At 40.1% G+C, this 28,000-nt stretch overlaps 1 protein-coding gene across 1 annotated transcript; it reads right to left on the bottom strand.

The window, feature by feature from the left end:
• Positions 1–19: 19 nt before the first annotated feature.
• Positions 20–27,986, bottom strand: RDH10 (retinol dehydrogenase 10). Its single transcript, XM_079140666.1, has 6 exons — positions 26,936–27,986; positions 25,106–25,341; positions 4,601–4,699; positions 3,287–3,432; positions 1,479–1,610; positions 20–1,376 (listed from the first exon to the last, which is right to left on the bottom strand). The coding sequence occupies exons 1-6, from the start codon at positions 27,222–27,224 to the stop codon at positions 1,253–1,255; spliced, it is 1,026 nt and encodes a 341-aa protein (XP_078996792.1). The 5' UTR covers positions 27,225–27,986; the 3' UTR covers positions 20–1,252.
• Between the last annotated feature and the right edge of the window lie 14 nt (positions 27,987–28,000).

Genomic DNA, 28,000 nt, shown 5'->3' with positions numbered 1-28,000 from the left:
ATAATCACAATCGGTGGTGTGTAATTTAATTCTTTAAGTTTAATCAGTCCTTTATAAAACTTCCCAATTAGTAAAAGTTGGCTTTTTTAATAGCCTTAAACATTGGTCACTATTCAAACAAGACATTAAAAAAAAAAAAAAAGCAATCACATAATAGTTCATAGTAATTTACAAGTGGATGGTACACATTTAGATACAGAGGTAGAAGTTCACTTTTACAATGTTTCACTAATACACATATACCAAATTCAAGGCACAAAATAGTTTGCTTTACAAAAAAATACTGTAAAAATGTCATTTGCTGTTCTACAATGTGAATACACCTTCCAAAGGAATCTTTACACCCTTCCGTACATACTCCATAGAATAAGATTTTCCCCATCACTAATCATAGTTGGCACAAAAATGGGGACTTTTTAATGTAGAAATTCCCATTTTTAGAAATGGGTTCTTTGCAGAGCTGCTGTGTACTCTAGATAAGAGTCCAGCCCCAAACACAAAACGCAGCAACTCCTGAGGAAAGGGCACTTTCTATATGCAGCAAAATTCATAGGTAGAAAATGCATGTCTTTTTGGATAACTAGGTCTCTAGATATTTAATGAAGTATTTCAGAGGTCAAAAAAAAAAAAAATCACCTAACACTTTAGTCAATGTGAGTTTAAGAATGAGACCTGATCATCTGTACTGTAATGCTCAGACATCACTGACTTCAAATGGATGGAGATTTCAAAATTCCTTTTTAAAAAGAGCTGAACATACAGATACCATGAAAAAGCCACACAGGCTTTACACTACTGGAACTTAGAAAAGATGAGAAAATATAGCACTACAGTCCTTGAAGTTGCAAGGATGTCAGTTGGCTAGAGTTTACGGACAAGAATGAATAAACTCTATGGAATTCAGAAAAATCACACATGTGAAACACACTGTAGTTATCATTTCTAGACTTTCTGTTCATTAAAAAAATAAGGAAAGCCCAAAGATGTCACACAGTGCTTGTCTAAAGATCAGACTGGTTTTAGGGTCCTATCTAAAAGGATCCTGTTAGCAACAAGCTTAGCTCACTTTGACTGATCACATTTCCCAAGCACTCTAGTCAGTTAATTTACACTTTATTTTTTTAAAAAGTTGATTTTTTAAAAAAGTCAACATGGGGTTAGAATCCACAGAATGTCAGTAACGCTGATGTGTACTGGACTGAAACATCTTGATCGTCTTCTGATAGAAATGATATTTCATACAAAAAGATTCTTAGATTCCATTTTTCGCTTCATTATTGTTTGTGGCTTGTTTTCTTTGAGCAATAAAAGGGTACATACACTTGTCCGCTCCTAGGAACCGATACATGCACACGACTGCTTCGAAAGGAAGGATGCTGCAATAGAAAGTCACAGTTACAAACCTGAAGTCTCAAGTTAATCAGGGCCTGGGGCAGGCAGGGGAAGGCTGGGTCAGTGAGGGAGCCCTTCACAGTTACCTCTTCATGAAGGTCACGATGTACATGAGGCGGGGGGTGCAGATCATGGGCTGGTCGGTGAGGATGGCCTTCATGGCCTGCTTCACACAGTAATCAGGCTTCAGAGGGGGCAAAAAGGGCTCAATTTCTTTCCTATGTAAGTTTTATGTTAAAAAATGAAATTCAGAATTAACACAATAGTGAAGACTGAAAATACATATTAAAACATTGTGACAGGTATCTGAGTGACCAGATTTGGGGTACTTTTTGCTTTCTTTATGGTGCTTTTCTGTTTTATTTATTTATTTATTTTCAAACTTTTCCTACTATAAACATATTTGATTACATATGGAGGAAAACAAGTTAGAGGAAAAAAAAGCAAAAATGGTCTGCTTTTCTATAAAGTGAGTGATGTTTTTAAGATGCTATAAGATGTATTTCATACTATTTTCTGGTATTTTTCTTTTAGTAGTAGTAGTAGCTGTTTGGTATAGTGAATACTAAACCTCAACAAGAGGCAAAGCATTGAGGATTAGGTATAGCTAAAATGTGGGCATGTAAACACTGGCACAGTCTTTCTGAGAGAAATAACAGGTCTACATTTTTCAGGATGCCTGAACAGGAAAAGCTAAGGTATAGTCTCTAGGGACCTCTGAAATGAAGGGCACACAGATATCCTCCCTACAGTTTAATTCATTATGCTACATGTTGAAATAGCATAGTAACACAATTTATTCCTTTTACTATTTATCCTCTCACCACAACTTTGGACGCCTGCACATGCGACTGTGCTAAATAGGAAACGGAGCTCCTCAAGACCCCCAGCAACTGGTTCTAGATACATAAGGGGAAAAAAGGAAGACCAGACCAACATCCACTGACACACACACACACATGCATGGAAAGGGCAAGGCAGAGCTAGAGTTCACTTCTTTTTCCTTTTTTTTTTTTTCTATTTTTGGTGCTAGGGCTAGAACCCAGGCCCTCATGCATGCTGAGCACATGTTCTACCACTGAGCTGCCCCTAGAGTTCATTTCTCAGTCCAGACTTGGAGTCAGCCTGAGATTGGAATGACTCAAATCACCCTCCACAGAATTTACTGCTTGTCCGGTTCAGTATGTGTTAAGAATGGCTCCCGACCAACAGGGAGATTCACTTAAGTGAAGATCTCAAAGTGAGCGTGTCTTCACAAGTATCTTCTTAATGATTCGTGGTTGTGTTTACTCTGCTAAACGCAACTCAGATGGAACTTGACATTTATATTCCCATGTGCTTCCTTCTAAGTGTGTGGGTCTTTCATTTCATCTTTAGTAAATCTAAACGGTTCTTCTCATTCTGTCAGAATGAATCTAGCAACATACACTTGCTGCAAAAGAGAAATTTCTGAATCTGGAGTGTAATATGCAAAGTCTTTTTTAGAAGAAAGGCATGTTACTCCTCTGTGACAGTGACAGTGTTTCATATCCAAACCAAAGTCACATTAAGGACTTTTCTTCTGGTACTCTTATCTACCAACACTAAGAGTAGAGAAAAATAACTCTGGCGAATGCAGCTTCTAAGAAAGATCCTGAGTATTTACACTTTCTCCCTGAAGAGATGGAAAGCCACTTACTATAGGATGCTTCTTGAATTAACTTCTGAAAGTTACTATTAGTGTGGCACAGGTCTCTCGCTTGCCAAAGTTACACAATTTAATAAACCTTTTGAACCCTGACCAATGAAAACTACAGGTTGTCAAATGGCCATTAAAGTCAAAGGCTGTTTGAAAATGCAATTCCACACATTCTCCCAGGGTTATTCTTTTTATCAGTAATATGTTCCCACTGACCTGATTCGGCAGCCTCTGAACATGCCAGTGTCTACCAGGTAAGGGCAAACTAAGGTTGTTTTAATTCCATCCTTTTCAGCAGCCTTTAGTTCATGGCTCAGGGATTCATGAAAACCCACAACTCCAAATTTACTGGCACAGTAATCCTGAGTTAGAGAAGAGAGAAATGGTAAGAACATGCCCAAATCCCGACAACCTGAAGCTTCCCTGGTCCTATCTTCTCTGGCTAAATGTTTGCTAAAAAAAGTCACAGGTAACCAGGCAAAGAAAAGGAAACCATTTTAAAAGACAGATATCTGATGTGGTTCAGTGCAGAAATAATATTTTCAAAGCAACAGCAGAAACAGATAAATGCTTTTTGCCACATCTACTAAGTATCAAATTACTTTGGGGAAGTTACCGCCAAAGATTCTATGAAGGCTAACAGGCTGAAGTTAAAAATGCAGAGAGGTTCACTTTGAAGTGTCTGGAAAATTTACAAATGGTCTCTTGTTCAGTGAAGGAGACTGAAAAACCTGTTTGTTTAAATTAATGCAAGAAGAACAAAGGCAAGTCTAGCTCAGGTTATAAGTTGTTATGATCTTTCTCTTTAGAGTGAAATTAAAATGAAAATGATAACTAAAACTTATAAACTTAAACTAAGGGCACACAGTTCTTGTCCCTGACCCAAATTTAAGTTACAAATGGAAATATAAATCCCTTGAATGCAGAAGCCATCTATTCTGTGTCCCTTTGCATATATGCATGGAATTATCTTTTCAATATTATAGGTACTCATTGGACAAACAGCACAGAACAGATGTACATATGCTTTATAATCTGAACATGAGGAGGAACAGGGTTTGATGAAGTTCAGTATTATAAACGTAAAATGCGGAGCACCTGACATTGGTCCTAACTACCTCATCTGCTGAGCCAACACAAGGTAGCTCACTTTTGGCAAGATGATCAAAACAGACTGTGAACCTTTGGCCTCATTTATCTGTTTCCCACAGCACTACCCTAGCTCTCTGTGGTTCCATTCCTGACCCTGTGCCTCCCGCCATCATCAAGGCTGCTAATGGACATGGGGTACACTTAGGACTGGCCCATCTACTTCTCTTGGCTGCTACTTTGTCAAACCAGTATAAGTGATTTTATGGCAGAAGAGGTATAATTCCATTTCAACAGCTGGCCCTGGCTTATTTGGAAACATCCTATACCCAGCATGTCAACTGCATGCTTTCATAGATGTACAAGCAGCAGGTACTCTGGTGATGTGTTCGTCATGGGGTAAACTGATTCAGTGAAGGAAATGCTTTATATCCGACAAACCTCAACTCCAGCAGTACTGAACAATCCCAAGGAACTTGCAACTGTCACAATATGACCATGATTAATCTCCAGCATTGTAGGAAGAAAGGCCTTAGTGGTCTGAAAGAAAAGATAAGATTCAAGTTTTAGAACTGATGTGCTGAATTTCCTTGAAAACCCAATCCAGTGTCACAGAACAAACTTTGACCCACCCACACAATATTATATCCCCAATTCATTTAAACGTATTTTACGTTTTCCAAAAAGAGAAGATCCTTTATGTGTCTGGTTAACCTAGTACCATATCATTGGCATGGCAGGTCTATTATAGGCCATGATGAACCAGACTGTAACATGAGGACTTTTGGGGACAATGTCCAGAGATGAGAAGAAAGTCATTAGTAGAAGAGTCTTTATCACCTTTAAATGACAGTTATCTGTTAACCTGAAACAACTCCAGGTCAGGTCAGAGATCTTTTTATGCTCGTGACACTCCAGTGCAGCCATCTGCTCTGAGGATCTCCAGCCTACCTATGAACAGGTGCCTTGTATAAATGTTTACCCTCTGCTACGTCTAATTAGTGACAGACCTGGAAACAAAGAGCTGCTCCACTAGAAAGGTTTACTATTGACGTGTACGCTGGCAGAAGGCAAAGTATTTTAGAATGTAGAAAATGGTATGGAAAGTACAGAACCATTTTAATGAAAAATATACCATGATGCTAATGCTGCACTGACAAGAACATGTAGAATTGTGAAGGACCATACTCCACTGTGGGGATCCCAGAAGTGACTCCACAGAGGCAGGAGACTGGCCACCTAGGGTGGCAGACTATGTGGCAGATCCACTGACATGGTGAAAAAAAGAGGTGGCACTGATTTCTTACTAAACTCTTTCTCCTCTGGTCTCTCGCCTTCATAATGCAGAACTGCATTTAAAAAAAAAAAATCCTTCAAATTACTTAAGATGATCTATTAACTATTCTACCAGGCTCCCAACAGTTTTATAACCTGCTTCTTAAAGGAAAGCAGGAAAAGAGCAATCTGTCCTCTATTGAGTTATTGTCTACTGCCAACACAGTTTCCCATGATTTATGAAGTTAAAAAACAAAGCACTACACAGAAGACTTAAAAAAAAAAAAAAAAGAGTTCCCTTCTCAGAGATTTCCTGGCTAAGGGCTCACTAAATTTTTGGGTGAATTATTCTTCTCCGACAATCTATATTCCAAGTCCCTTTCTATATAAGCCAAAGTGTGATATTGATCATGGAGCTATAGTCTTTTATGCTTTTCAAGACTGAACCTAGGCCCTTGTGCAGGCTGAGCTTGTGCTCTGACAAGGAGCTACACTCCTGGCCCATGCGCCTGCCTGTGTTACCTAATACTACTCTAGACCAGCTTGACTGTCCATCTCTTTCTAAGACACATAGTTGGTACCATTCATCCTGACATATAATTGCAAGTTTTTATCATGTTTTGATTAATTGTTTTATACTTATTTGTCTCAGACTAAGCTGGAAGACCCAGGTCAGTCTTCCAGATTTTAAGGCAGAATCGTGACGCTGGGATTGTGCTCACCTTTCATTACTGCACAGGCCCAGCACACTGCTGATATAAAAGACATGTTCCAGCTGGATTTCTTTGTAGTCATAAATGGCAATCATTAGGGCAACTATCACAGTAATTGTTACTTTGGTCTGCCTGATACCCCAAAAAGCCAACAACTGGTACTTTAGGTCATTATAGGTTCAACTTCAGGCTCTATAACTTATATATGGCCATTGTATTCCAGAACTGAAATCAAGTCACATCGCAAAGGAGCTTCTATATTCCAAGCTAAACTTGAAAACATATCTGTAAGTAATCAAGTCTATAAACTGCCTTTTAAGTAAACCTGATTAAAATGAATTATTCCCAGACTAATTAAAAAGTATAAAAGTTATCTTTGATGTTAACCAGGCATCACCTCTAAGGACAGAGCTTCTAAACTTATGATGGTGTTATGTTGTGATAAACTGACCATAGGTTGAAAATATCCTGCACTTAACACACCAAAACTACCAGCGTTCAGGGCTGAACCTAGCCTACCTCCAACCTATCCAGAGCACTCGCATTAGCCTATAGTTGGGCATCAAGAGAGGATCATGCCACCTATCTCTAGCCTGGTAATAAAGTCACACAGTCATCTATATTAAAATTTTGCTTAGTGTTAGAAGAGAGTCCTTTCTATCTTTTTGTTTTAAAAATTCTTAATTTAGGTAAGTACAGGGACTTAATACTAAATCCAAAGAAATTACAAACAATCTAAAATACAAGTAAGAATTTGTTACCTGGCTACCTGACAAATCTGAACCACTGAGCTGCTTGCGTATGTGGCCAGTGTCCACCCTAACTCCAGCTGGCAGTGGGCTGGCTGACTAGTAACTCACAGACACCAGAGTGGGCTGGTTCTAATGAGTTCCCCATATTCATGTGCTGAGGTCCTGCCTGTAGGTGTTAAATGACTAACCCAGATCCTCAGCAGCACATAAAGGTAGGTGATACAAGATTAACAAGTTCCTAACTGTGTTTTAATTTGTTGCAAGGTTCTGAAACTGATTAAAGTTCTGAAATGAGTCTGGTGGTGTTCACTTCTCTATTCAACAAGTCATTCTTGAACATGTTTATGTGCAGGTACTGTGTCATGATCTGGTTTTACAGTGATGGGTAAAACAGGAGTTAGCCTCATTCCTGTCTCTAAGCACAATTTAAACTCACCGGGATTTAACTGGGTTAAACTGATACATCAAATGTAAACCAGTAATAGTTTCTCTCCCACATAAGCAGAAGGGCTGTACCTTCACATTCCAAAGAATATGATTTGGGTCTGATTCTGTGCCCTTGCCCCAAAGCTGTTTGGAGGGGAGTTAAGTTACTGGTTTTATATTGGGGGGAAAAAAAAAGATAAAGGGAAAACTAGAAAGAAAATAATCCAAGTATCGTTATATGATTAAAGTCTTTTGTAGTTGTGAGTTCTAAACATATTTTTCAGGGAAATACGTTTCAACTTTAAGTAGCTAGTGGAGTGTGACACAGGTTGGTTGCTTTGTTTTAATTCAAAGTTTTTGTTTTGAGAGAAAGGATTTAAAATTTTTTAAAAATAGTAGTGGGCCAAGATTCAGTTTAAAATGTGACTTCTTTGCCTAATCAGGGACAAATTTGATCTTCTTTATAAATGACATCCAATGTGTCTCTGCATATTCTACCTTCGAAGACAAAGACAATATTCTTTATGTAGAAAACCTCACCAATGATAGGTAATTCCACAATCACTACAACTTCTAATGCTGTCAATATGTGAGCTGTTGAGGAAACCCTGCAGTAACGCCAGCAGCCTTGGAACCCAGACTGCTTGTTTTCCAAAACTGGTGCCAGACACTCACTCTGTGCTTAACAAAGGCAAGCTGGGCAAGAGCATCCACATCAGGACCACTCAGGTTTCTCTTAAGCCCATGCTCTGGGTCCTGCTGGAACCTAGGACATGTGACTAAAGCTGTTAATCATTTCTTGATGCCTGAATGGACATGAGCATTTGCTCCTTGTACATTATTTCCACACACAAACTCTTGCCTGGGTTCTAGGGTGCATTATTAAATAAACCTTGATCAACACTAATTCTGTTCCTTACTTTGTAAGAAAAAAAAAAAATGCCATAAATGGGTGACTAGAAAGCACTACATTTCAGGAATTTTCCAAAGTAACCCAACTAGTTTTCCTTTCTAATTACTCCTGCCCTCCACAGTCTGGTAGATGACATCTGAGATAGCACAGCATATTCCGTCCTTGACACAGCTTGACAGAACAAAGAAATCTGGCACTTTGCAATGAATTATTAATGTGCACAAATATTGTAGCATGTACGAGGTGGGGACCAGCAAAAGGTGAAGTTCTAGTTGCCATGACACCAGTCAGTTCAAGCTAAGGTTCATGATCTTTAACTTTGTCTCAAAGAGTTGTTAGAAGAACATAAAGGGCAAATTTGAAATGCACACCCAAGTGGTTTAAGTATAATTTCATGGGTATGCTGCCACAGAGGATCCAAAAAGGGCGAGTCAGATAATTCACTGGCCACAGGATTACTGTATTACATCAACTACAAGGACTGATTACCTAGATTAGGACTTAACAACACATGATGGGATCCCTACAGGAAGGGCATTTAATCAGTCTCTAGAGTTAAATGGCACCCATGGTGGTTGGCAAGGTTTGCTAGATGCTAAACCAAAGCCAGAGAACTGCATTCCATTGCTATGTCCTCTTAGTTGAATGTCTAGAAAACAGAGGAGATCTAGTTCTTCACAAGAAAATCTGAGTGACTCTTGATCTAAGGTGGTGTCTAATGTCAGTAACCTATATTTGAACCAGGAAGATTTAGAGAATTCAGAGTTGGAAGGGATCTAGGGTCTTTCTTATTTGCTAAAAAAGAAAAATTGTAATAATTGACTCTGGCTGTAAAGGGTGAATATATAATTTTGATTATCTGTGATTAATTTTATCTCAAGGTTCACAATCTGCTGCCAGCAGACAGGTTGCTTACGTGATTGAACAAAAGAAGGATGTTTAAATGGACACTGACATACGCTTAGCAAGTCTAACATCTCCATAGCTCCTTGGGATTCCTCTTCAAAGCAGTGGGCCCTCTGAAAGATACCTGTAGAGGTCACGTTTACAATATGGGCAAGAACTTCTCAAACAGAAGTGTAAGTGACTGCACAGAGACATGGCATGTCATAGCTTGAGAAATCTTTGAAAGTTGGGTTTACGCCAAATTAACTTCCAACAGTTCCGACCTCCAGATCACTCCTGCTGCTCTTAATGACAGACTGTGCAGTGCGGAGCCTGCAGCTGCAGTGTCAGGACAAATTAGCTGAAAGTTAAGCAAAAGAGAATGTGAAGAAACATGGTGTCTGGCAAAGTCTGACTTGAAATTTTGAGATGGTGTCAGTAAAACACCCATAATGCATTTTCTGTATCTGTAAACAGCCCCAAGTTCACAGACACTAAGGGAAAAGCACAGTTAAGTTTTCACAGTAGGAAAAAACCTTATACTATATTTTTATGCATTTGCCTGACTATCCTGTGATCAATTTTTAAAAAGCCATCTTTTAAAAGAACAGTTTTGAAGTGTTTAACTTTTATTTGAATGTCCAAGAAACAGACTAAACAATCATTTCCAAAGAGAACTATAAATTATATTACACTGGGAAGTGGCATATAAAGAGGATGGCATGCTGATGTAGGTTTAAAGGTTTCCAGATCTCCAAAATGACAGCATTATGTACAATTTGAAAATGAAAATACAATATAGTCCACTGAACAAAAATATCTAACTGGACGTGCTTATGCTACCCCTCCCAGGAAGGACATTCTTTTTGTTCTCCTGCCTGTGTTGCCACCAGAATAACTTATCTTTATCAGAATCATAATGGAATATTCTCCTGAATATTTACAAGGCTAAAATAACATCTGGTGGTACTCTTCTCTGAGAACTCACTCACTGTTTGGGATACAATGATTTTACCATACAAACTTTTGAAGGTATTGGAAATAGACTGAACTGTGTTAAGAAGGTTAACTGTTCATTAATGTGTTCAATGTATCACCAGTTACCCTGTGAGAGGAATATGAGCCTAAATACTCTTAATTTTGGGAATTTCCAATAATAAATATAATGCTTAATAAATATACTGGTCAAAATTTAGAAGTTTCTCTGACCACAATGTTATTTCAAAAAGGCAATCTTCACTATAGAATTATCTTTAATTGGGAGATAAAGCCTACCTTTGTTTGCAAGCAATATACTGACTTTAACTACTTTAGTTGCAGTTGACAGGAGACATTCTGACATTCATACTGCTGCACAATGGCCTTTGTTCCTTTTCCTATTTGGGTATGTTTGCAGACACAGAAAAATCTCCTGATGAATTGTGCAAAATAGCCCCAAGATGATGAAGTCTGGAACTATTGTTTCTGACTTAAAAGTGTTCATCTTAAATTCTATCAGATTAAGACAAAACATTCTCTTTCTAGATAGAGAGGAGAGACTAAGGAATATGTCATCAGTCAAATTTGTACCAATGTTACATTTACCATCCTTAAAAAACATTATTGTGGGGCTACAGGGATTCATTTAACATTCGAACAGCATCAGCAGTTAATACTTAACACACATGCACAAGAATACTCCTACAGTTGCCCTGCAACCAAGAAGCTAATAAAAGAGCTAGGCTTTTCAAATGAACACCTAGATGATGACACCATTAGTTATTCAGCAAAAATAAATGCTTCATTAACTTGTCTTCCCACCGGTAAAGGATGGGGTGAATCTACCCCAAGGCAGCAAGTCAGAGCCCAACATTCCCTTATATTTTAGGGCTTGCTATGCAGAAATACCAGAAATGAGGTGACTTAAAACTCAATCTGTCTAGAAAGCACACTGGTCTTTGGAATCCAGAAACCCGCATGGTTCTGACTGCCGAAGCCTTAACCTTCTTTGTTACCTGACCTCTCTGAATCTTGGTTTAACTCATCTCCCATACCAAAAGAGGAGATCTCCAAGGATCTGTAGCTAAAAAGTGTTAGCTTTATATTTAAGACTGTTTCAGTTCCTACTGTGCACTCAAAATATAAGTCTTAATACTGAGGTATAACTTGCCTAAGACTCTCATAAATGACTCAATAAGGTATCAGCTCCATTAGTGTGGTTGCCAGCACCTGGTGATTAGTAAAAATATCTACTCGTTAAACATTTATATGTTGTCATGGCTGTGCCTTTTAACATAATATAACTTGAATTCATGCCTCTTATTTAATATTACAAATAATCTGTGCAAAATAATCATTTTTATTTTATTTGAATATATGGCAGTTCAATGTGTGAACGAAACTGTGAACAGTGAACACTGTTTCTGAAATGCTGTTTCCCTTGATCTTCCCCTGAGCGGGTCCAAGATGATCAAAGGAGAGAGTTCAGTGATCTCCCTCGGGCCCAGGCCCCTCCCCCTCTTCAATAATTCTTTATGGAATAATGAAAATAACTCACAAAATTGCAGCCAAATCACCTGCCAAACAAGGAGCTGTCTTTAATCCCTTTGCTTTGCCACAAATGCACATCACTTCTCAGAAATGGTAATAAAGACAGATCTTCCAAAGGGCAGAGGCTTCAGTTCTGCTCTAGTGACCAGTAACCACTTTCGTGAGGCATGTGCACACCAGCTTAGCCACTGCTGGGCCATCTGAAGTGGCAGGACACCTTTGCCCCTTCCAAGAGCACAGCCCAGCAATGTCCCCCGTGATCGTCAGCCCTTGTAATTCATGAGTGCAAATAGTTCAGATTCTTTCCTGCTTTCTAGTGTGCTTACCGTGGAATCTTAAAACAAAACAAAACAAAACCATTTAAAAGTAGAATAAACATAATCAAGAGGTCACTCCTGATAATTCATTCTTAAACATGCATTATATATAATACCTTAGAAGTCAATCAACCCTTATATATAAGGGTTTATGGTACCCATATTGAGCTAAGCATTACTAAATTCAATCAATCAATCTTTGTGAACCCCTCAGAGAACTTTAATGATTGCAGAAGCCATCTTTCCTATAAATAAGTGGTTATCAAACTTTGCTAGACATTGGAATTGCCTAGGGAGTTTTACTCCTGGTGTCTAGGCCATATCCCAGACCAGTTATAACAGAAACTCCATGGGAGAGAATCAGACATTAAGAGGAAACATTCCCCTGGTGACTCAAGTAAGGAGCAAGTTTGAGACCCAGTGTTCTAGAACAGAGTTTCCCAGTCTTAGCACCATTACATTTATTGCTAGGTTATCTTATACCACAGGGGGCTTTCCTGGGCATCCCAGGATATTTCAGCAGCATCCTCTCTTCTCTCCACTAGATGCCAGTAGCAGCTTCACCAGTCTAACAAGAGAAATGTATTGCCAATGTCCCTGAAGGCAAAACTGCCCCCTTAAGGACACTATCTAGTAGGGAGTGGGCATTAGCGAAGCAAGTTCTATAGACCAGTGATGATTTTCCCCTAATCTCTAATTCTTACATTGTAATGACATTTTTCTAGGTTTGAAATACATTCCAAGTTGGGGGGAAAAATCACAACTTAAACTGGGCTCCATATAGCCTGGGGATATGGCTTAGTGGCAGAATGCTTGCACAGCATGTCTGAGGCCCTGAGATCTCCAACACTGAAGAAAACAAATGGACTCAAAATCCTATCACTTTTAGTTTGTAAACCTTTAAACCACTACTCCCTTTAAGTGTAGCCAGACTACGTGGAACCATTCCTTCAGACATCCAACAATTCTGAATGTCCATGATGTGCCAGGTACTGGGCTGGAAGTGACACACAGTAACACCGGCAGTGTCCCTGACCTCCCACAAATTAATTCCATAAGTTACTTTGGTCCTGGGCAGGGAGAACACAACCCTTCACTGCATGGTTCCTACCTTCTGCCATGCTGCTCATGGCTGTGGCCACAGCAGCTAGGGAGAGTAGTGAGCTAAAGAGCACCTGGACCTGAATCCAAACTTAAAAAACAAACATAGATCAGGGTGGGGCCCAGAGTGCAGGGTCTGACTTTTTCCTCATGTACAGAATTTTTTTTTTTTTTTTTTTTTTTTTTTTGTAGTGCTCTATGTCCCCAACCCTTTTTATTTTGAGACAGGGTCTTGCTAAGTTGCTGAGGCTGGCCCAGAATTTGCAATCTTCCTGCCAAAGCTTCCCAAATCACTGAGATTACAGGTGTGTGCAAACATGCCTGACTCATATATAAGATTCCTAAAGGGCTTCAGGAAAAAGAGGGGGAGGTACTGAGAAAGTAGAAAGGAAAAGAAGTGTGGAAGAGCTCTTTCTCCTCAAACATTGATGTGCATAAGAATTGCCTGGAAGGTAACCAAATGCAGATTCTAATTCAGAAGGTTTGAAAGTGGGCCAGAGTCTGCCTTTCTAACAGGACCCCAACTGGTACTGCTGCTGCTGCTGTTGCTCTGAACCACAGGCCAAGAACAGGGTTCTAGAGTGAGCCTGGGGAATCTGTCTACTCCAAACCTCAAGTGGCTTCAGATCAATTTCTCCCCCACATTCAGCAAAACGGGCAGACCAATCCTCCACAGTCTGTTCTTACTGCCCCTTGACCTTCACTGTGTTCATTCATTATTAAGTAAAGAGCCCTCAGCGCTTTGTATGAACAACTGTGAGAATTTGTGGACTGTCTGTATATTTGTCTTGGACACACTTTTAGCAATAGCAAGTTCTCAAAGAGACCTCAGGACTTCAAAATTCTCTCCCTCTCATCCATAGCTATGAAGACAATGTAGACCCCATCTGCCTCAGCATCTCCCTCTTTCACCTTTCCCTGGACAAGTGAACCACAGAAACTTTCGTACTTGGCCAAGTCTGTGAGAAAATCCCACCCAGGAAAAGATTACCCCTTTATAAATCAGATGTTTGGATCAAGCTTGGACCTGTTATCAGTTAGCCCACACTGCACAATTTTGAAAATCCATGGTTAACATTTCAAAGGGGAAGCTTATGGAACTTTTCTGAAATTCTTATCCCATAAGATTATTATATAACGGAATAAAGGGTTAACATTTTTTGGGAGATAAGGTAACAGAACAAGCTAAACTGAAACCACACTGTTATTAAAATTTGGGTCCCAAATACTTATGGAACTTTACATAGCCAGTCCTTGTAGAAGATCCCTTTCCATTAACTACCTTCTCAGGTCCAATTTACTAATGCTGACACACACTAAGAAGAAAGGGAAGGAAACTGAGTGACGAAGGATGCACTATATAGGCCACCTCGAATACAGTCATGGAAAATTACAGAAAAGGCTCAGAAAAACCTCGGAGTTGGTCTTCGGTAATAAAATCTAGTGTGTCATTGCTTCTTCAGGCTAGAATTTTACATGCTTGTCTAATTTATAGCACAAACTTTCTGGGGATATTAACCTGGAGTTAATTGGTTACTGCTAAACTAACCATGCTAATAAAAAAAATCAACATTTGAAGATTAATTTTTACATTATACCACAAAAACCATAAGTGACTCATAGGAAAATTTACTTTACCAGGAGCTTTGAACAAGTAGCCCAGGTAAGTACTTGTACACCTTCTAACCTGGAGCCCCACACTGAGGGTCTGGGCCCTAGCTCCTTCCTTCCCTGGTGGTGACCTTAAGAGAAGTTTCAGGATCTCTTATCCATAAAATTGGGATAATGGTTGTACTTAATTCAGAGTTGCCTGTGAAGCTCAAATGAAAGAAAAGTGCTTTGTAAATTTAAGTGTTACATAAAAAGTACAGTAAATGTACACAAGGCTCATTAAGCATATATTTATAGGCTATTTTAATTCTAAGTGCTATCTATTTTTGGATAGCTTGTTTCTCTCTTCAAGTCCCTGCAGTTCCTGGTTCTTACTATGTATAGCTTCTAGTCCTTCCTTCCCTCCACACAAAGCCTGAACATACTTCCGGTTAAAACCCAGTATCTGACCTCAAAAAGAAGACACAAGAGCATGTACCTAAGCAGTTGCTTCAATCACCTCATCCCTTTCTTCCAGAAGCCTGGATGATGCTAGGAAACAACACTTTCCAAACATACCTCCTTCCTAACTCTTTTCTACTACCAGCAGAAAACAACTGTTTAAGTTATGAACCAAAATGCTTAAAGAAGTGTCTAGTAAATGTAAAAACACTACAAGTAAAAATTATTTAAAAATAATTACACTTTACATTTCTTTCCCCAGAGATTGCAGAACTGTCCCAATTAAAAAAAAAAAAAAAAAAAAAAAAAAAAAAATCCTCGAGAAATCAGTAGGGGGCAGTATGTTAATCACAATTTGCAGGTGGGAAAATTCAGGCTTTGAATTTTAAGTTTCACTTGTCCTCAAAATACCCATGTGTTTACATAAGTTACACCACAAATATTTTCCCAGTTACACTGATTTGGGAAGTGTTATTTTGAGCCCCATGGCTTAGAATATCACTAAGAAGCTGAATCTTGTTAATATTCAAAAATCCCAGTATGAAGGTATTTAAAGGAGAGGTAAGAAATTCACATTTTAAGCAAGCAGCAAATAAGAGAAACCCTTGTAAGTTCCCCAAACCAAAAAACAATGTTTAACACCCCTGTTGCCTTTCACATATCTTTGTGTGATCTTTGAAAGTTTCACAGACCAAGTAATGTTTTGTTTCCAAAAGTGAATTCACTGTAAGTGGCTTGTCATTGTAAGGGGCTAATTTGACAGCACTCAAGGTTTCCACAGTAATTGCCCTTACCTGTTAAATATTCTAGCAGCATTTGCTGCACTGTTGAAAGTTTTATGATCATTATGAGAGGATATTCATTTTCCCCCCTGTGGTTCACTTAATTTTAGTTTCAGAGCATTTAGGAAAATGGTCTCTGACAGGTGTGAACTTCAGTTTTAAGAGAATTGACAAATAAAGTAAAGAAGAAAAAAGAGTAGGCCATGCTGGGTAAAAGGTGTTGGCATTCCTAAAGATGAAGTGCTGTTCCCTCTAGAGCAGAGGTGTGTAATCCTGCACAAACCCAGGGATCCAGGTGACTGAAACTGGTTGGCCAGGTATGTCAGGTAAACACAGTTAAATCCTGAGGCCAGGCTCTGCCAACCTATATTCTCAACAATGGTCTCTTAACACAGTGTTAAGACACAATACAGGGATGTTTGTTTTCTAAGGCTACCCTATTAGAGACTATCAGTATGCTCTACCTACCTATTCTATATATTCAAAGAATCAAAAGCATCTGTCTTTTGAGTTATTTTCCAATTATGCTTACATGGGCCTCAGTCAGAAAAGAGCTTCTAGGTCAGCTGACAGAAACTAAGAGAAGGTGATAGGTCTTTGAATAGATAACTTACTATACGAACTTCTGAGATAAGATATCACTAATTAAACCAAAAGAGATTAACCCATTTTAATCTGATCCTTGGAGTTATAGGCTCAAAATCTTGGACTTATCTCATTCATTGAAGGCAGGGAACAGCTCCCTATTTCTTAATCTTTGGAAATTTTATTATACTCCAAAGATTAGTTACAAAGGGACTTTTCTCTTAGGAAAATAATGGTTGTGTGTAAGAAGTGAGATACAAAAGCACCCTGCCAGTACACCCCCTAGTGGAACTTCAGCATAGCACAGTTTGGGGGTCCAAAAGCATTCTAGGTGCAGGTTGAGTATCTCTTATCCAAAATGCTTGGAACCCAAAGTGTTTTGGCTTTTGTAATATTTGCATCTACATAATGAGATGCCTTGGGGATGGACTCAAGTCTAACCATAAAAATCATTTATGCTGCATAATACCTTATAAAACATGGAAGATAATTTTATACCTACATTTTGACTGACCCCATCATGTGAGCTCAGGCGTGGATTTTTCTAATTCTGAAATCATGTTGGTACTCAAAGAACTTTCAAGTTTTGGAGTATTTAAGATTTCAGAAGGGCATGGTGGTGCATGGTCCTAATCCCAGAGACTTGGGAGGCTGAGGCAGGAGGATTGCAAGTTCAAAGCTTGTCTTGGCAATTTAGCAAGGCCTTAAGCAACTTAGTGAGACCCTGTCTCAAACTGAAAAAGAAGTGTTGGGGATGTGGCTCAGTGGTAAACACCCTGGATCCAATCCCCAATACAAAAAGAAAGAAAAAAGATTGCAGGTGTTTGGATTAGATATGCTCAACATACTTGAATGTATTTTCCCAGTTCCAGTGGCTACAATTGTACCATAGTCATGTGCCTTCTACTTATTAAATATAGCAAAACACAAAGCAAATGGGCAAATCATGTCATCTATACACTTATACAGGCAGATATTAAGATTAGACAGAGGCACACTGGTGACTTACCACAAATGAAAGAGGCTTAATTTTAGCTTCAGAAAAACTAAGAAATTTTAGGTGAATCTATGAATATTCCTTAACTTAAAAAATTAATAAAAAAGGAGTTTCCTACCAAAACTTCAATTCTCAAGTGAGGTTATTAAATTGCTTGAAAATAATTTTCTCAGACTGCCACTATTTATTCACTAGTTACTAAATCAATCTACTGGAACTTGGCAAATATCTTGAAAATCCGAAAAGTGATGAGATTAAAAACACATTTAAGAGAGGAAAATGAATTGAGAGAATGTCAGCAGTTATATTTAGCCTATGGCTTGTAGCTCTTGTTTAGGTTCCAGTGACCCAGTCCTGAAATGAATGGCTAGAGTCTGCTGCTGCACTCTCCATTCAGTCTTTTTGAAAAAGCTACTCCATGTTAGCATTAGCATGGGTTAAAGAATATTTACACTTTGACATGTCCTATAGATTAATTTCTACCTGGTCAGACAATGGATAAAGCCCTAGATATAGAAATAAGGGACGACCAGGGATGTGGTGCAAGCCTGAATTCCAGCAACTCTAGAGCCTGAGGCAGGAGAATCACAAGTTTGAGGCCAGTCTCAGCAACTTAGCAAGACCTTGTCTCAAAATAAAATAAAATAAGGGCTGAGGATATAGCTCAGAGGTACAGAGCTCCTGGGTTCAATCACAGTGCTAGTAAAAGAAAAGGAGAGGAAAGAAAAAAAAAATAGAAAGGGAAGAAAGAACAAATACGACTTTGCTTCCAGGAATGGAGACGAATAGCTCCTGTCACTCTCCTCCAAATAAGAAGGGGCTAATCCTTGAATCTAGAATTTGATGATTATTCCATAGGGGCTACTACCTTAATATAAAGTTATTATCAAGTCAACATGAAAATACTTGCAATTTGTGTTTTTCTTTTGCAGGAGCAGTACACTTTTTTTTGAACTATTCAACTTCTGTTGTCTCCCGATGAAATGGGACTCAAATGGCAGAGTAGACAACCAGAAGCTCTTGCATGAAGCATGAGCATGTAGGGCTCTCTCAGGCAGAGTAAAGAGCAGCCTGCCTGGAGTTTATATTTATAGTACAGCAGGAGGTGGAGTAGGTGCTGAGCTGGGGAGGCAGGTGAAATTCAGTTTTGGAAGGTCCAAGATGCCATGCTAATAAACCTGGACTGTGAGTAATGTGGTCACACCAGAATTTCAAGCAGGCAAATAGCAAACTCAGCTCTGCTAAGATAACCCTAGACTGGAGAGCTAAGAATGGAATCAGGGAAAGAAGTTTAGAGGCTCTTTTGAGTCCAGGCGAGAGGTGATAGAGGTACACTGGAGGAGGTGGGAATGGAAATAAGGGGATTAATCAAAGTCCATGGTGGTGCTGGTGACCCATAGAGAGTATTGAAGATTATGCTGTTTTCAAGCCTTGTGATTTCCAACTGGGGGATGCAAGAAGGGGCAAAGAGGAGTTAGTTCAATATTGTGACATGCTAATTGTAGGCAGTTAGGAAGAGGTGCATAGAGACAACTGGTCTGAGCACACAATACTGAAAAGCCAACATTTCAAAGGTGGGGAAGGCAGCAAGAGGAACAGAAGGAAGGTGACTTTTCAGGCAACTAAGGCACTCAGGATTCAAGGAGATAGTCAAGAGGATCACCTTCTGTGGGAAGACCAAGCTGCACGCTGCATTTGGCAATGAGGGAGCACTGCTATCTGTTCATACAGCTTAGAAATTATGCATTGGTTACTTTGCGGTATTTTCCAAACAACAATGACAACTAGACAGATGAGAACACAGATCAAACACGTGGGGAAGTTTCTTAGACGAGGTAGTGTCTGGTTCCCTGCTCACACCAATTTTGTAAAGACACCTTTCATGTCGTGGATTTCGATTTCTAGTAGCAATAGATTAGGGCCTAGAAAAAATTACATCAAACACAGAAACTCAAAATTAATAAACACATGATCCTAGTTTGTGTATACAGATACACAGTCCCAGCTATCCAGGCAGTTATCACCAAAAGAGATTTTTTTTTTCCTGTTTTTGACTATAACCAACAATTAATAAGACAAACTATGCCAATTTATAACTCAGCTCAAGACTTGAAGTCTTTATTTTGAAAGCTCAAACATTTTTATGCATGTGACATTTACTTTTAACAGAAACCAACTCTAGAGCAGACTTTTAAAAATAGGCCATAAGGGCTGGGGTTGTGGCTCAGTGTTTGTGTGAGGCATGTGTGAGGCACTGGGTTCGATCCTCAGCACCACATACAAATAAATAAAATATACAAAAAAAAGGCCATAAATTCTAAGTTTTTTTAGTAGGTACCTTAATAATATCCTATAGGGAAACAATATTATATAAAATGTTTAGTCTTACAATTCTTAATGTGGTATGAAGGAGGAACTATCAAATATTTTATATGAATATTTTAGAAATGACTTTTTATACATTTTAAACCTAAGAGGACTTGGGAAAAAAATAAACAAAAACAAAACAAAACTAGATTTCGCTAAACAGAGAACAGAGGAATTCAGTATGTGAGATTAAAAACCAGTAAATCATGTAAGAACTTAAACATTAATGATTAGAGACCATCCATGAGATATTAGGTACAATGGTAGCACTAATGCATTTAAGTGCTACATTACTCAGATCTAGCTGGTGGGCTTTTACTTTTCCTGGATGGATTTTAACTAAATAGACTTTAGACATTTGGATATAGATAAATGCCTAATTCAGTAATTAGTATTTTAAAACTGTGAAACCTTTTAAGTTAAGTGGTCTATTAATTAACTACCAATTATCTTGTCTGACTAACATATCAATAGAAGTAAATTACCTACTAGCTATTTGACAGATTTAGTCCTTTACCATGTAAAATTTCTTCAGAACATAAAAGGCCTAGAGTTAAATGCTTTTGGTTCCCCCTTTTGGTTAATCAGGGATCAATGTGCTGCTCACGTATAAAGGCCAAATGCGGCTCTTTGATTGAAAGGATCTACAGATAAACTTTGGCTTTTAGAAATAGCAAACTGAGATTCTCTCTGAAAAAAACATCAAGTGAAGCAATGTTAATAATGGGGGGGGGATATTAACAGTTGCTGTAAGATCAACTTTCTATATTTCAAAGTTGAATGGAGGTATTTTCAAGTTTTTTTTTAATCTCAGTGAGATAAAGAGCATATGTGAATGATTTCTATGCTAGTGTTAAAGTGCATTTGTTCTCCATGGCCTTCTCCTGACTGTGTGCTTCATAGATCACACAAACTAAAGCCTATCCCATATCTATCACTTCTTGACTGGTGACCAAGAGAAGGTTCCTGGGAAATCTGGTAGTAGAACAACACTGGAAGATGAAGTGTCACAGCAGACTGAAAGCCTGTGCAGAACAGTGTAAAAGCTTCCAAAGTGTGCAGAAATAATACATGGCTAAGATGGAAAGAAGGAATTATGGTAGAAGTTGTCTCCTTGAGGCTTAGTTATTTTAAAAAAAAATGGTTGCCATATATTCAATTGGAGCTCGATTCAAACTGGATATCAAGTGTGGCTTTCTCAAAGTCCTCAGCTTCAAACTTAGGAGCACAGTTAACACTCCACTGTAAAATTGAGCACACTGGTGGGGCGGGAAGAAATCCCAAGTCCATAGGAAACAAAAGGAGATACAAACAATAGTGAATGTGAGCTAGCCCCCTTTTAAAGTATCAACCTCACAAGGCTTGAGTTAGTTCAACATAATACTTACCTTTTGAAAGTTCACAATAGACCCGCATGAGGATTCTCTAAATAGGTTATCTTCTAAATATTTCAGCAGAAGCCTATTGCGTATTATTAAATATTTATTGAGTGACTTAAGAATAAAGTTCTGTTTTAGGCAGAGGAACACAAACGGATGAATATAACCAACTACCTTCAGAGAGCTTGCCATCTACTTTGGGATAAAGGGCACATTTTAAACGAAGTTATGCCAAAACGCCTACTATGCACCAAAGGATGGCTATGACAACGAATGCTGCACAAAAAACTTGGGAAGAAGAGCCTTATATGAGTCGTTTAAGTGCAGTGTCCTCGGAAAGTAAGGGGCTGAACCAGAGGGTGTCTAAGGATCCTTGTAACTCTGACATCTGAGAATTCCAGGAAGGACTAGAGTGGGGCGGGAAGGGTAGGCTGACAACCTGGACTAGACTTTAAAAGGCACGTGGAGTAGAGAAAGAGGAAATTCCAGAAGGCGGGACCAGTATGAGGAATGGTTTGGAAGTGGAAGCATCCACAGCTTTTTAGTGAAAGTCCAGATGGTTTTCTATTTCACCATTCATAACTTTTTCTGAGTCAGGATCAACATACTATTTGTTATTCTACGAAAACAGACATTAACTTCTACTTAAAAGTCTGGCTCAAGATGATCGGTTCAAATCATTGAATGAACTCTTTGCTCAGCTGATGTACTTTTTAAAATGTATGGAGCAACATTTCTTCCTCACTCGGACATAGTAAAAAGAAAGACACACTCATTATTTTTTCTGAAAGGAAAACAGTATAAGTCAGGCCAACACATCTTTGAAAAATCATCACTAATACTTTTGCCTAAGAGGACTACTGGAAGGAAGTTGAATTCAGGTGGCTCTCCACAGTACTATTTAACCTTCCCATTCCAATCACTGTGAAAATTATAATATACCTTCTTTTAAATTTTAGTTGCTAAATTTCAATTTCTTCTCAAAAGGTTTTAAGTCCTGGCAAGAAGTCAGAAATTCCAACTCTAAAATGAATTTTCTGACTCAATATTGAAAATAAATTCTTAAGTTTAGATGCTTAGGAGAAAAACAGCTGGAGAATTCAGGAGCCTCCCATATTTTAATATGAAGTGACGTCATTACCGCCAAGGCTTCCAAGAACTCCCTAAATTGTGTGGTTAAGCAACATCTTGAGGCACAGTTAAGACGCTAGAAAGGTACCATGTTCCTCCTTGGTATACAGATTCAGTTCCAGAATAATATTTGCGATTCAATTTTCTCCTTATGTTAGAAAATAGCCTAATGGCTGGGTGCAGTGGCCCACATACCTGTAATCCCAGTGGCTGGGGAGGTGGAGGCAGGAGGATTATAAATTCAAAGCCAGCCCTAGCAACTCAGCAAGGCCCTAAGCAACTAAGCAAGACCCTGTCTCAAAACAAAAAACAAAAAGGGATGGGGATGTGACTCAGTGGTTAAACACCCCTGGGTTCAATCCCTAGTACTAGAAAAAAGAAAAGAAAAAAAAAAAATGTAACCTAATCTTAAAAGTATAGTAAATTAGCTGGGCATGGGGGCACATGCCTATAATCCCAGCTACTGGGGAGGCTGAGACAAGAGGATCAGAAGGTTGAAGCCAGCCTAGGCAACTTGAAACTAATCTCAAAACAAAAATAAAACATAGCTGGGGATGTAGAGAAAAAGAAAAAAGCACAATATTTCAATTTATGTACGATTCCAAAGCTGAGGGTATGGATTTTCTGAGCTTAAAACATTAGCACTCATTTTATAGGAATGTCTAGAGAAGATAAGATGCTCTCCTGTTATAAATATTTAACACAAGATGATAAGAGCTTTCCTTAAAAATCTGGTTATAGTCAGATGAGGTGGTACATGCCTGTAATCCTAGCAGCTCAGGAGGATGAGGCAGGAGAATTACAAGTTCAAGGCCAGCCTCAGCAACTTAGGGAAACCTTAAGCAACTTAGTGAGACCCTGTCTTCAAATAAAAAACAAAAAAAGGGCTGGGAATGCAGCTCAGTGGTTAAGTGCCCCTAAATTCAATCCCTGGTACCCACCCCACCCAGCAAAAAAATCTGGTTACATTTGAAATTTTTTAAGTCAACAAAATAATCAGAATAGTCAAGCTGGTGAAACTTCAGAGTACTTGGTGTAGGTAAAGTTTTTATAGTTAGGAAATCTTGCATCATCTCAGTCAAAGATTATTGGGGAAAAAAAAAAAAAACAAAAACAATTCCCAGTGCCTGTGGTGCACACTAACCTACTGACAGCTGTGTACCTGTTTAAGGCTTGATGCATTGGCTGAAATCAACAGTTTCTATGGCAACTTCACCTTCACCAATCTTCAAATATGGAAACTACATTACACCTGCAGTTTAAGTTTGTCTTTCATTTCAAATAGCAGTTTTTGTTTTATTCAGAATTATAAACACACAAGATTCTTGATGGAGTATACTGCCAAGTTTATTCAGTTGGACTAGCCTTTTCCCACCTAAACCACCCCTTTGATACTTGCTGCCTGAATAAAACAACAACAAAAAAAAAACACCTTTAATTCGGCTCCCCATATGCACTGCACACAATCAACACACACCTACATGCACATACACACACAAGCACATTTACATTCCTCTAAACTTTATCCCCTTACTCATTGAAATATGGACATGAGTTAGCTCAGGTTATTTATGTGTTCATTTCTAGAGGTTATGAAAGGAAATAAAGTTCATGTTTAAAAAAAATAAAACATCCAAATAAGCTTCTTCCAGGATCAGAGAAAAGGCTTGCTATTGGATAAGCAACATTTAAATAAGTACTTCTAAAGCCAGATTAAGTTTTTAAGCAGTTGCTAAAAAATTAATGAGGTTTAATGTGACCTATTTAGGAGAAATAGTTCTTTGTTGTGTTAGAAGACTAATCTGCCTGTGGAAAATAAAATAAAATCCTATCTCCTTATCCCCACCTCCTCTTTTTTTTTTTTTTTTTTTTTTTAACAGTGCTAGGGATCAAACAAAGTCTAACACATGCTAGTGATCTACCACTGAGCTACACTTCCAGCCCCCTCTACCTCTTCTTTATTGGATTCAACCTGTCTACAAAAAGGGAAATACTATGAGGAAAAAAAGCAAAGTGGGTCAACAGTGTACAGAATTACAGGGGAGAGTTTCACATCTGCCTTTATTGAAGATAATTCAGCTGAAAAGTTAGTACTTCAGCTGGTTAGAAGTTGACATTGTTGAAGGTCCCATAGCTCAACAGGTCTTTTGATGCCCTCCCCTCTCTGTGGTCCTATCAAGGTGACTTCTGTTCTCATTTGAGAGGTACCTTCCAAGCTGAAAAAGTCCTGTGATGTCCTCCAAAAAGACAATGCTATGGATCCTGGGTATGGCCAGTGTAGGTGAAGTGACGGCCAGGGTGGCCTGATCACTCCCAATGGACTATAAATGCTGATCTCAGAATCTTTGGCACTTTCTAAAATGTGGCTGAGCAGTAATTTGGAAGCCTAAACCCTGACTTTAGGAATTCATAAGAACAACCAATGTTGTATAAACTCAACAGAAAGTAAAATAAACAAACCCAGGGTTTTATACTCTCTCTTGTTATTTTTATGGCAATTTTTCAAACTAGTTCACGATGTTAAGACTTTTACCCTCTCAAGAAATACTGAATTTGGGGGAGGGGAGAAAGTAATGATTTAACAGTAACCAACATACACTGAAATTCACCATGGGGGAATAGCTCATTAGGAGACTTGGTGGTGGAAGTACAGGTGGCTTCGAGGCTGGCATGAGATCACTCTCCTTCTCAAAGAGGGCCCAGGAGTACCAAAAAAAAAAAAAAAAAAAAGTTTATATTTACCCAGAAGTGTGCATGGCAATTGACCATCATGGTTCTCTCAATGAGCTCATCAGGACATTCCAGAAGATGATGTCCAGAAACCACACCAGCATTATTGACCAGGACTGAGACTTCACCAACTTCTTTGCGGACCCTTTCAGCGGTCAAGTAGACATTCTCCCTCTTTCCCACATCACAGGTGTAGGTAAAAACCTGCAAGTTACAGTGGGGCAGAATTTCTTCTTCACCATTCCCAGCTGTCCTCAGAAGCCCAGATGAGGGGAAAAAATGGAACAGAGAAGGAGGTACAGAAAGTGAGTCACATGGCAATCAGTAGGACAAAGATCACACAGAACAAAAGTACTACAGTGAGCTTCAAATTTCTAACACCACAAGGCTTGCCAATGACTGGACTTACAGCTGCCTTCCTCCCCCCAAAGTCTTTGGAAATTGCAGCAATTTACTGGATAACTTTGCTTAGGGGAAAGTCATGTAATTGTGACAAGCCCAAAACAAGTAGACCACATGGGATCAGCTTGCTGGAGCTAAAGACACCTGCAAAGAACAGATTTCAGCCCAGAGAATAACACATACACATTACACATTCCTTTTTTGGGGGGTGGTGGGAGCTGGGGGAAACTGGCTAGAAAAAGCTCTCAATATTCGGTATGAGCACCATCAAAATAGAAATTAACTTTAAAAGTTTATAAATCAAAACTATAAGTAATAATCTGAATTCATTCATAGCCAAGAAATTAACCTAAAGTTTCTCATGAAAAACAGGGGTTCACTGGCTTGTTCTTACTGGGGTAGAACGTATGTAAATGGGCCACATAAGAACTTGAACAGCTTAAAAAAACAAAATCTCTTCTCTGGAAAATGAACATCTTTATCTTTTGGGTTTTGGAAGTGAACACACACGCACAGAGAAAATCTGTATTTGCTACCCCTTCCCAGTAGCATCATTTTAAAACTTAAATCAAGAAAGCAGGTGCTAAGAAGTCCGTAACAAAAGATGGACAGAGGGAAAGAGTGGCACCCAATATGTAAATATTCACATAGTTCAATATTTTTCATGGACATAAAAACTTCTGTCAAAAAGCAAGAACAATCATCAAATTTCCTGGACCAATATTTATGTTTGGTTATGGTTTCCACTTATGCTTTTTTTTTTTTCTTCTAAGTCTCAGATTCAGGCTAGTTAATAAATATACAACAATGCAGATTGGGGTGACCAGAAACATGAAAGAAATTTACATGAATTTCATGAAGCTGAAATCCTTCAAGCACTTTCTCAAGAGGCAGGTCATCTCTCAATCATGCTAGGGTCTGTAAGTAAACTAAAGCACTTACTTATCGCTGGTGAAACAATGTAATTATTTTCTTCTGGCTAAAGTTATAGTGAAACCATCAATATTGCCCTCTTCTAAGGGGTTCAGACTGCAGTAGTACACATACACTGATACAGTCCAGCCTAGGAACAACTTCTCAAAGACGCTTCTGTTTCCCATCATGCCGCATGCAAGCAAGAGCAAGACATTTCTTTAGGAATCCATCCTGAGGTAACAAGTTCCCTCTGCTTTCCCTAGGCTCAAAGGGTATGGGAAACACCAGTTTCGTCCTAGAAAGGGACGGACCTTCCGTTAAGGGCTGGGTTTGGCACACTTTCCTCCTTCTAATACTGAGGTAATCATTCTCTTTTATCAGAGGATAAATTCCACTCGCTTTCCAGAAGACCGGTAGGGTATTCTTTTCCTTGACCCTGACAGTGGGATTTGGGGACCTTCCAAGGTAGAGTACAGGGTAGGGAGAGGTTTGACCCAACAATGCTCGGGCGTGAGTCCGAGTTACCTTGCAGCGCGGCGGCATCGGCTGCCTCCAGGTCGCGGTAGATGTGGCGAACCATGCCCGCCGTCTCCTCGTTGCTCTGCGTGTTGATGTCCCAGAGCACCAGCAGAGCCCGGCGCCGGGCGAACTCCAACGCGAAAAGGCGGCCCAGGCCGCTGCCGGCGCCCGTGATGAGGCACACCTGGCCGGCCACGCTCTTCTCCTTGGGCCGCACCAGCCAGCGCGCCGCGGCCAGCACGAACGCCCAGAGCACTTTGAAAGTGACCACGAAGAACTCCACTACGATGTTCATCGCGACGCCCGGGGGCCCGCGCGAGCCCAGAGCCCCTGTCCGCGCCCACCCCGCGCCAGGCAGACCAGAGAAGCCCTTGTCAGAGCGGCCGGGACCAGAAGGCTGCACCCCGCGCCTGTCCCCGAGGTGCCCGCCGGACCACAGTGCGCGGCGCCGCTCTCTGCTTGCGCGGTGCTGGGCTCCGCGCAGTGGCCCCGGGGTAAGCCCGCCGCGGCTGCCGCCCGGCTCGGCGCCTCCTGCCGGCGGCCGCCCGCCTGTCCTGGAGAGTCTTGCCGGCCGGTCCCGCTGCAGCGGCGGTGACAGCCGTGAGTTAGGCGACACGCACTGCCCTCATGGCCAAGCTGCCGCCGCCCGAGGGTCCCCGGAGCCGGCGCGGCGGCTCCTTTTCACCCCGGGGAAGAAAGGAGCGGTGGAGACCGCACGGGCTGGCCGGCCGCCGCAGGAGTTGTCAACTTGACCCAAGTTGCGAAAGGGTGGGAGAGTGGGGTGCGGGGCAACGGAGCGCCGGAAAGGGGCGACTCGCTAGGCGCAGGCGAGCGCTGCCCAACGGCTTGCAGCTGCCCCTGCGGTCTCGTGTCCCCCTGCCCTGCACTCCCCGCGGCTGTCACTCGGGCACCAGGCTCCGCAGCGCAGTGCCGCTTGCAAGTTGGAGCGCTCCCGGCCGGCTGTGAGCGGGTTCCACGCTCCGCGCTATATAACCCGCGACGGGGAAGAGCCGGCGGCGGCATCGGCTCGGCCCTCCCTCCGCTCGGCCCTCCCCGCCCCCGGGCGCACCC

The sequence above is a fragment of the Sciurus vulgaris genome (genome assembly GCF_902686455.1).
Source record: "Sciurus vulgaris genome assembly, chromosome: 1".
NCBI classification, from domain to species: domain Eukaryota; kingdom Metazoa; phylum Chordata; class Mammalia; order Rodentia; family Sciuridae; genus Sciurus; species Sciurus vulgaris.
The sequence above is the reverse complement of the archived record's forward strand: the minus strand, read 5'-3'. Positions and strand labels throughout refer to the sequence as shown.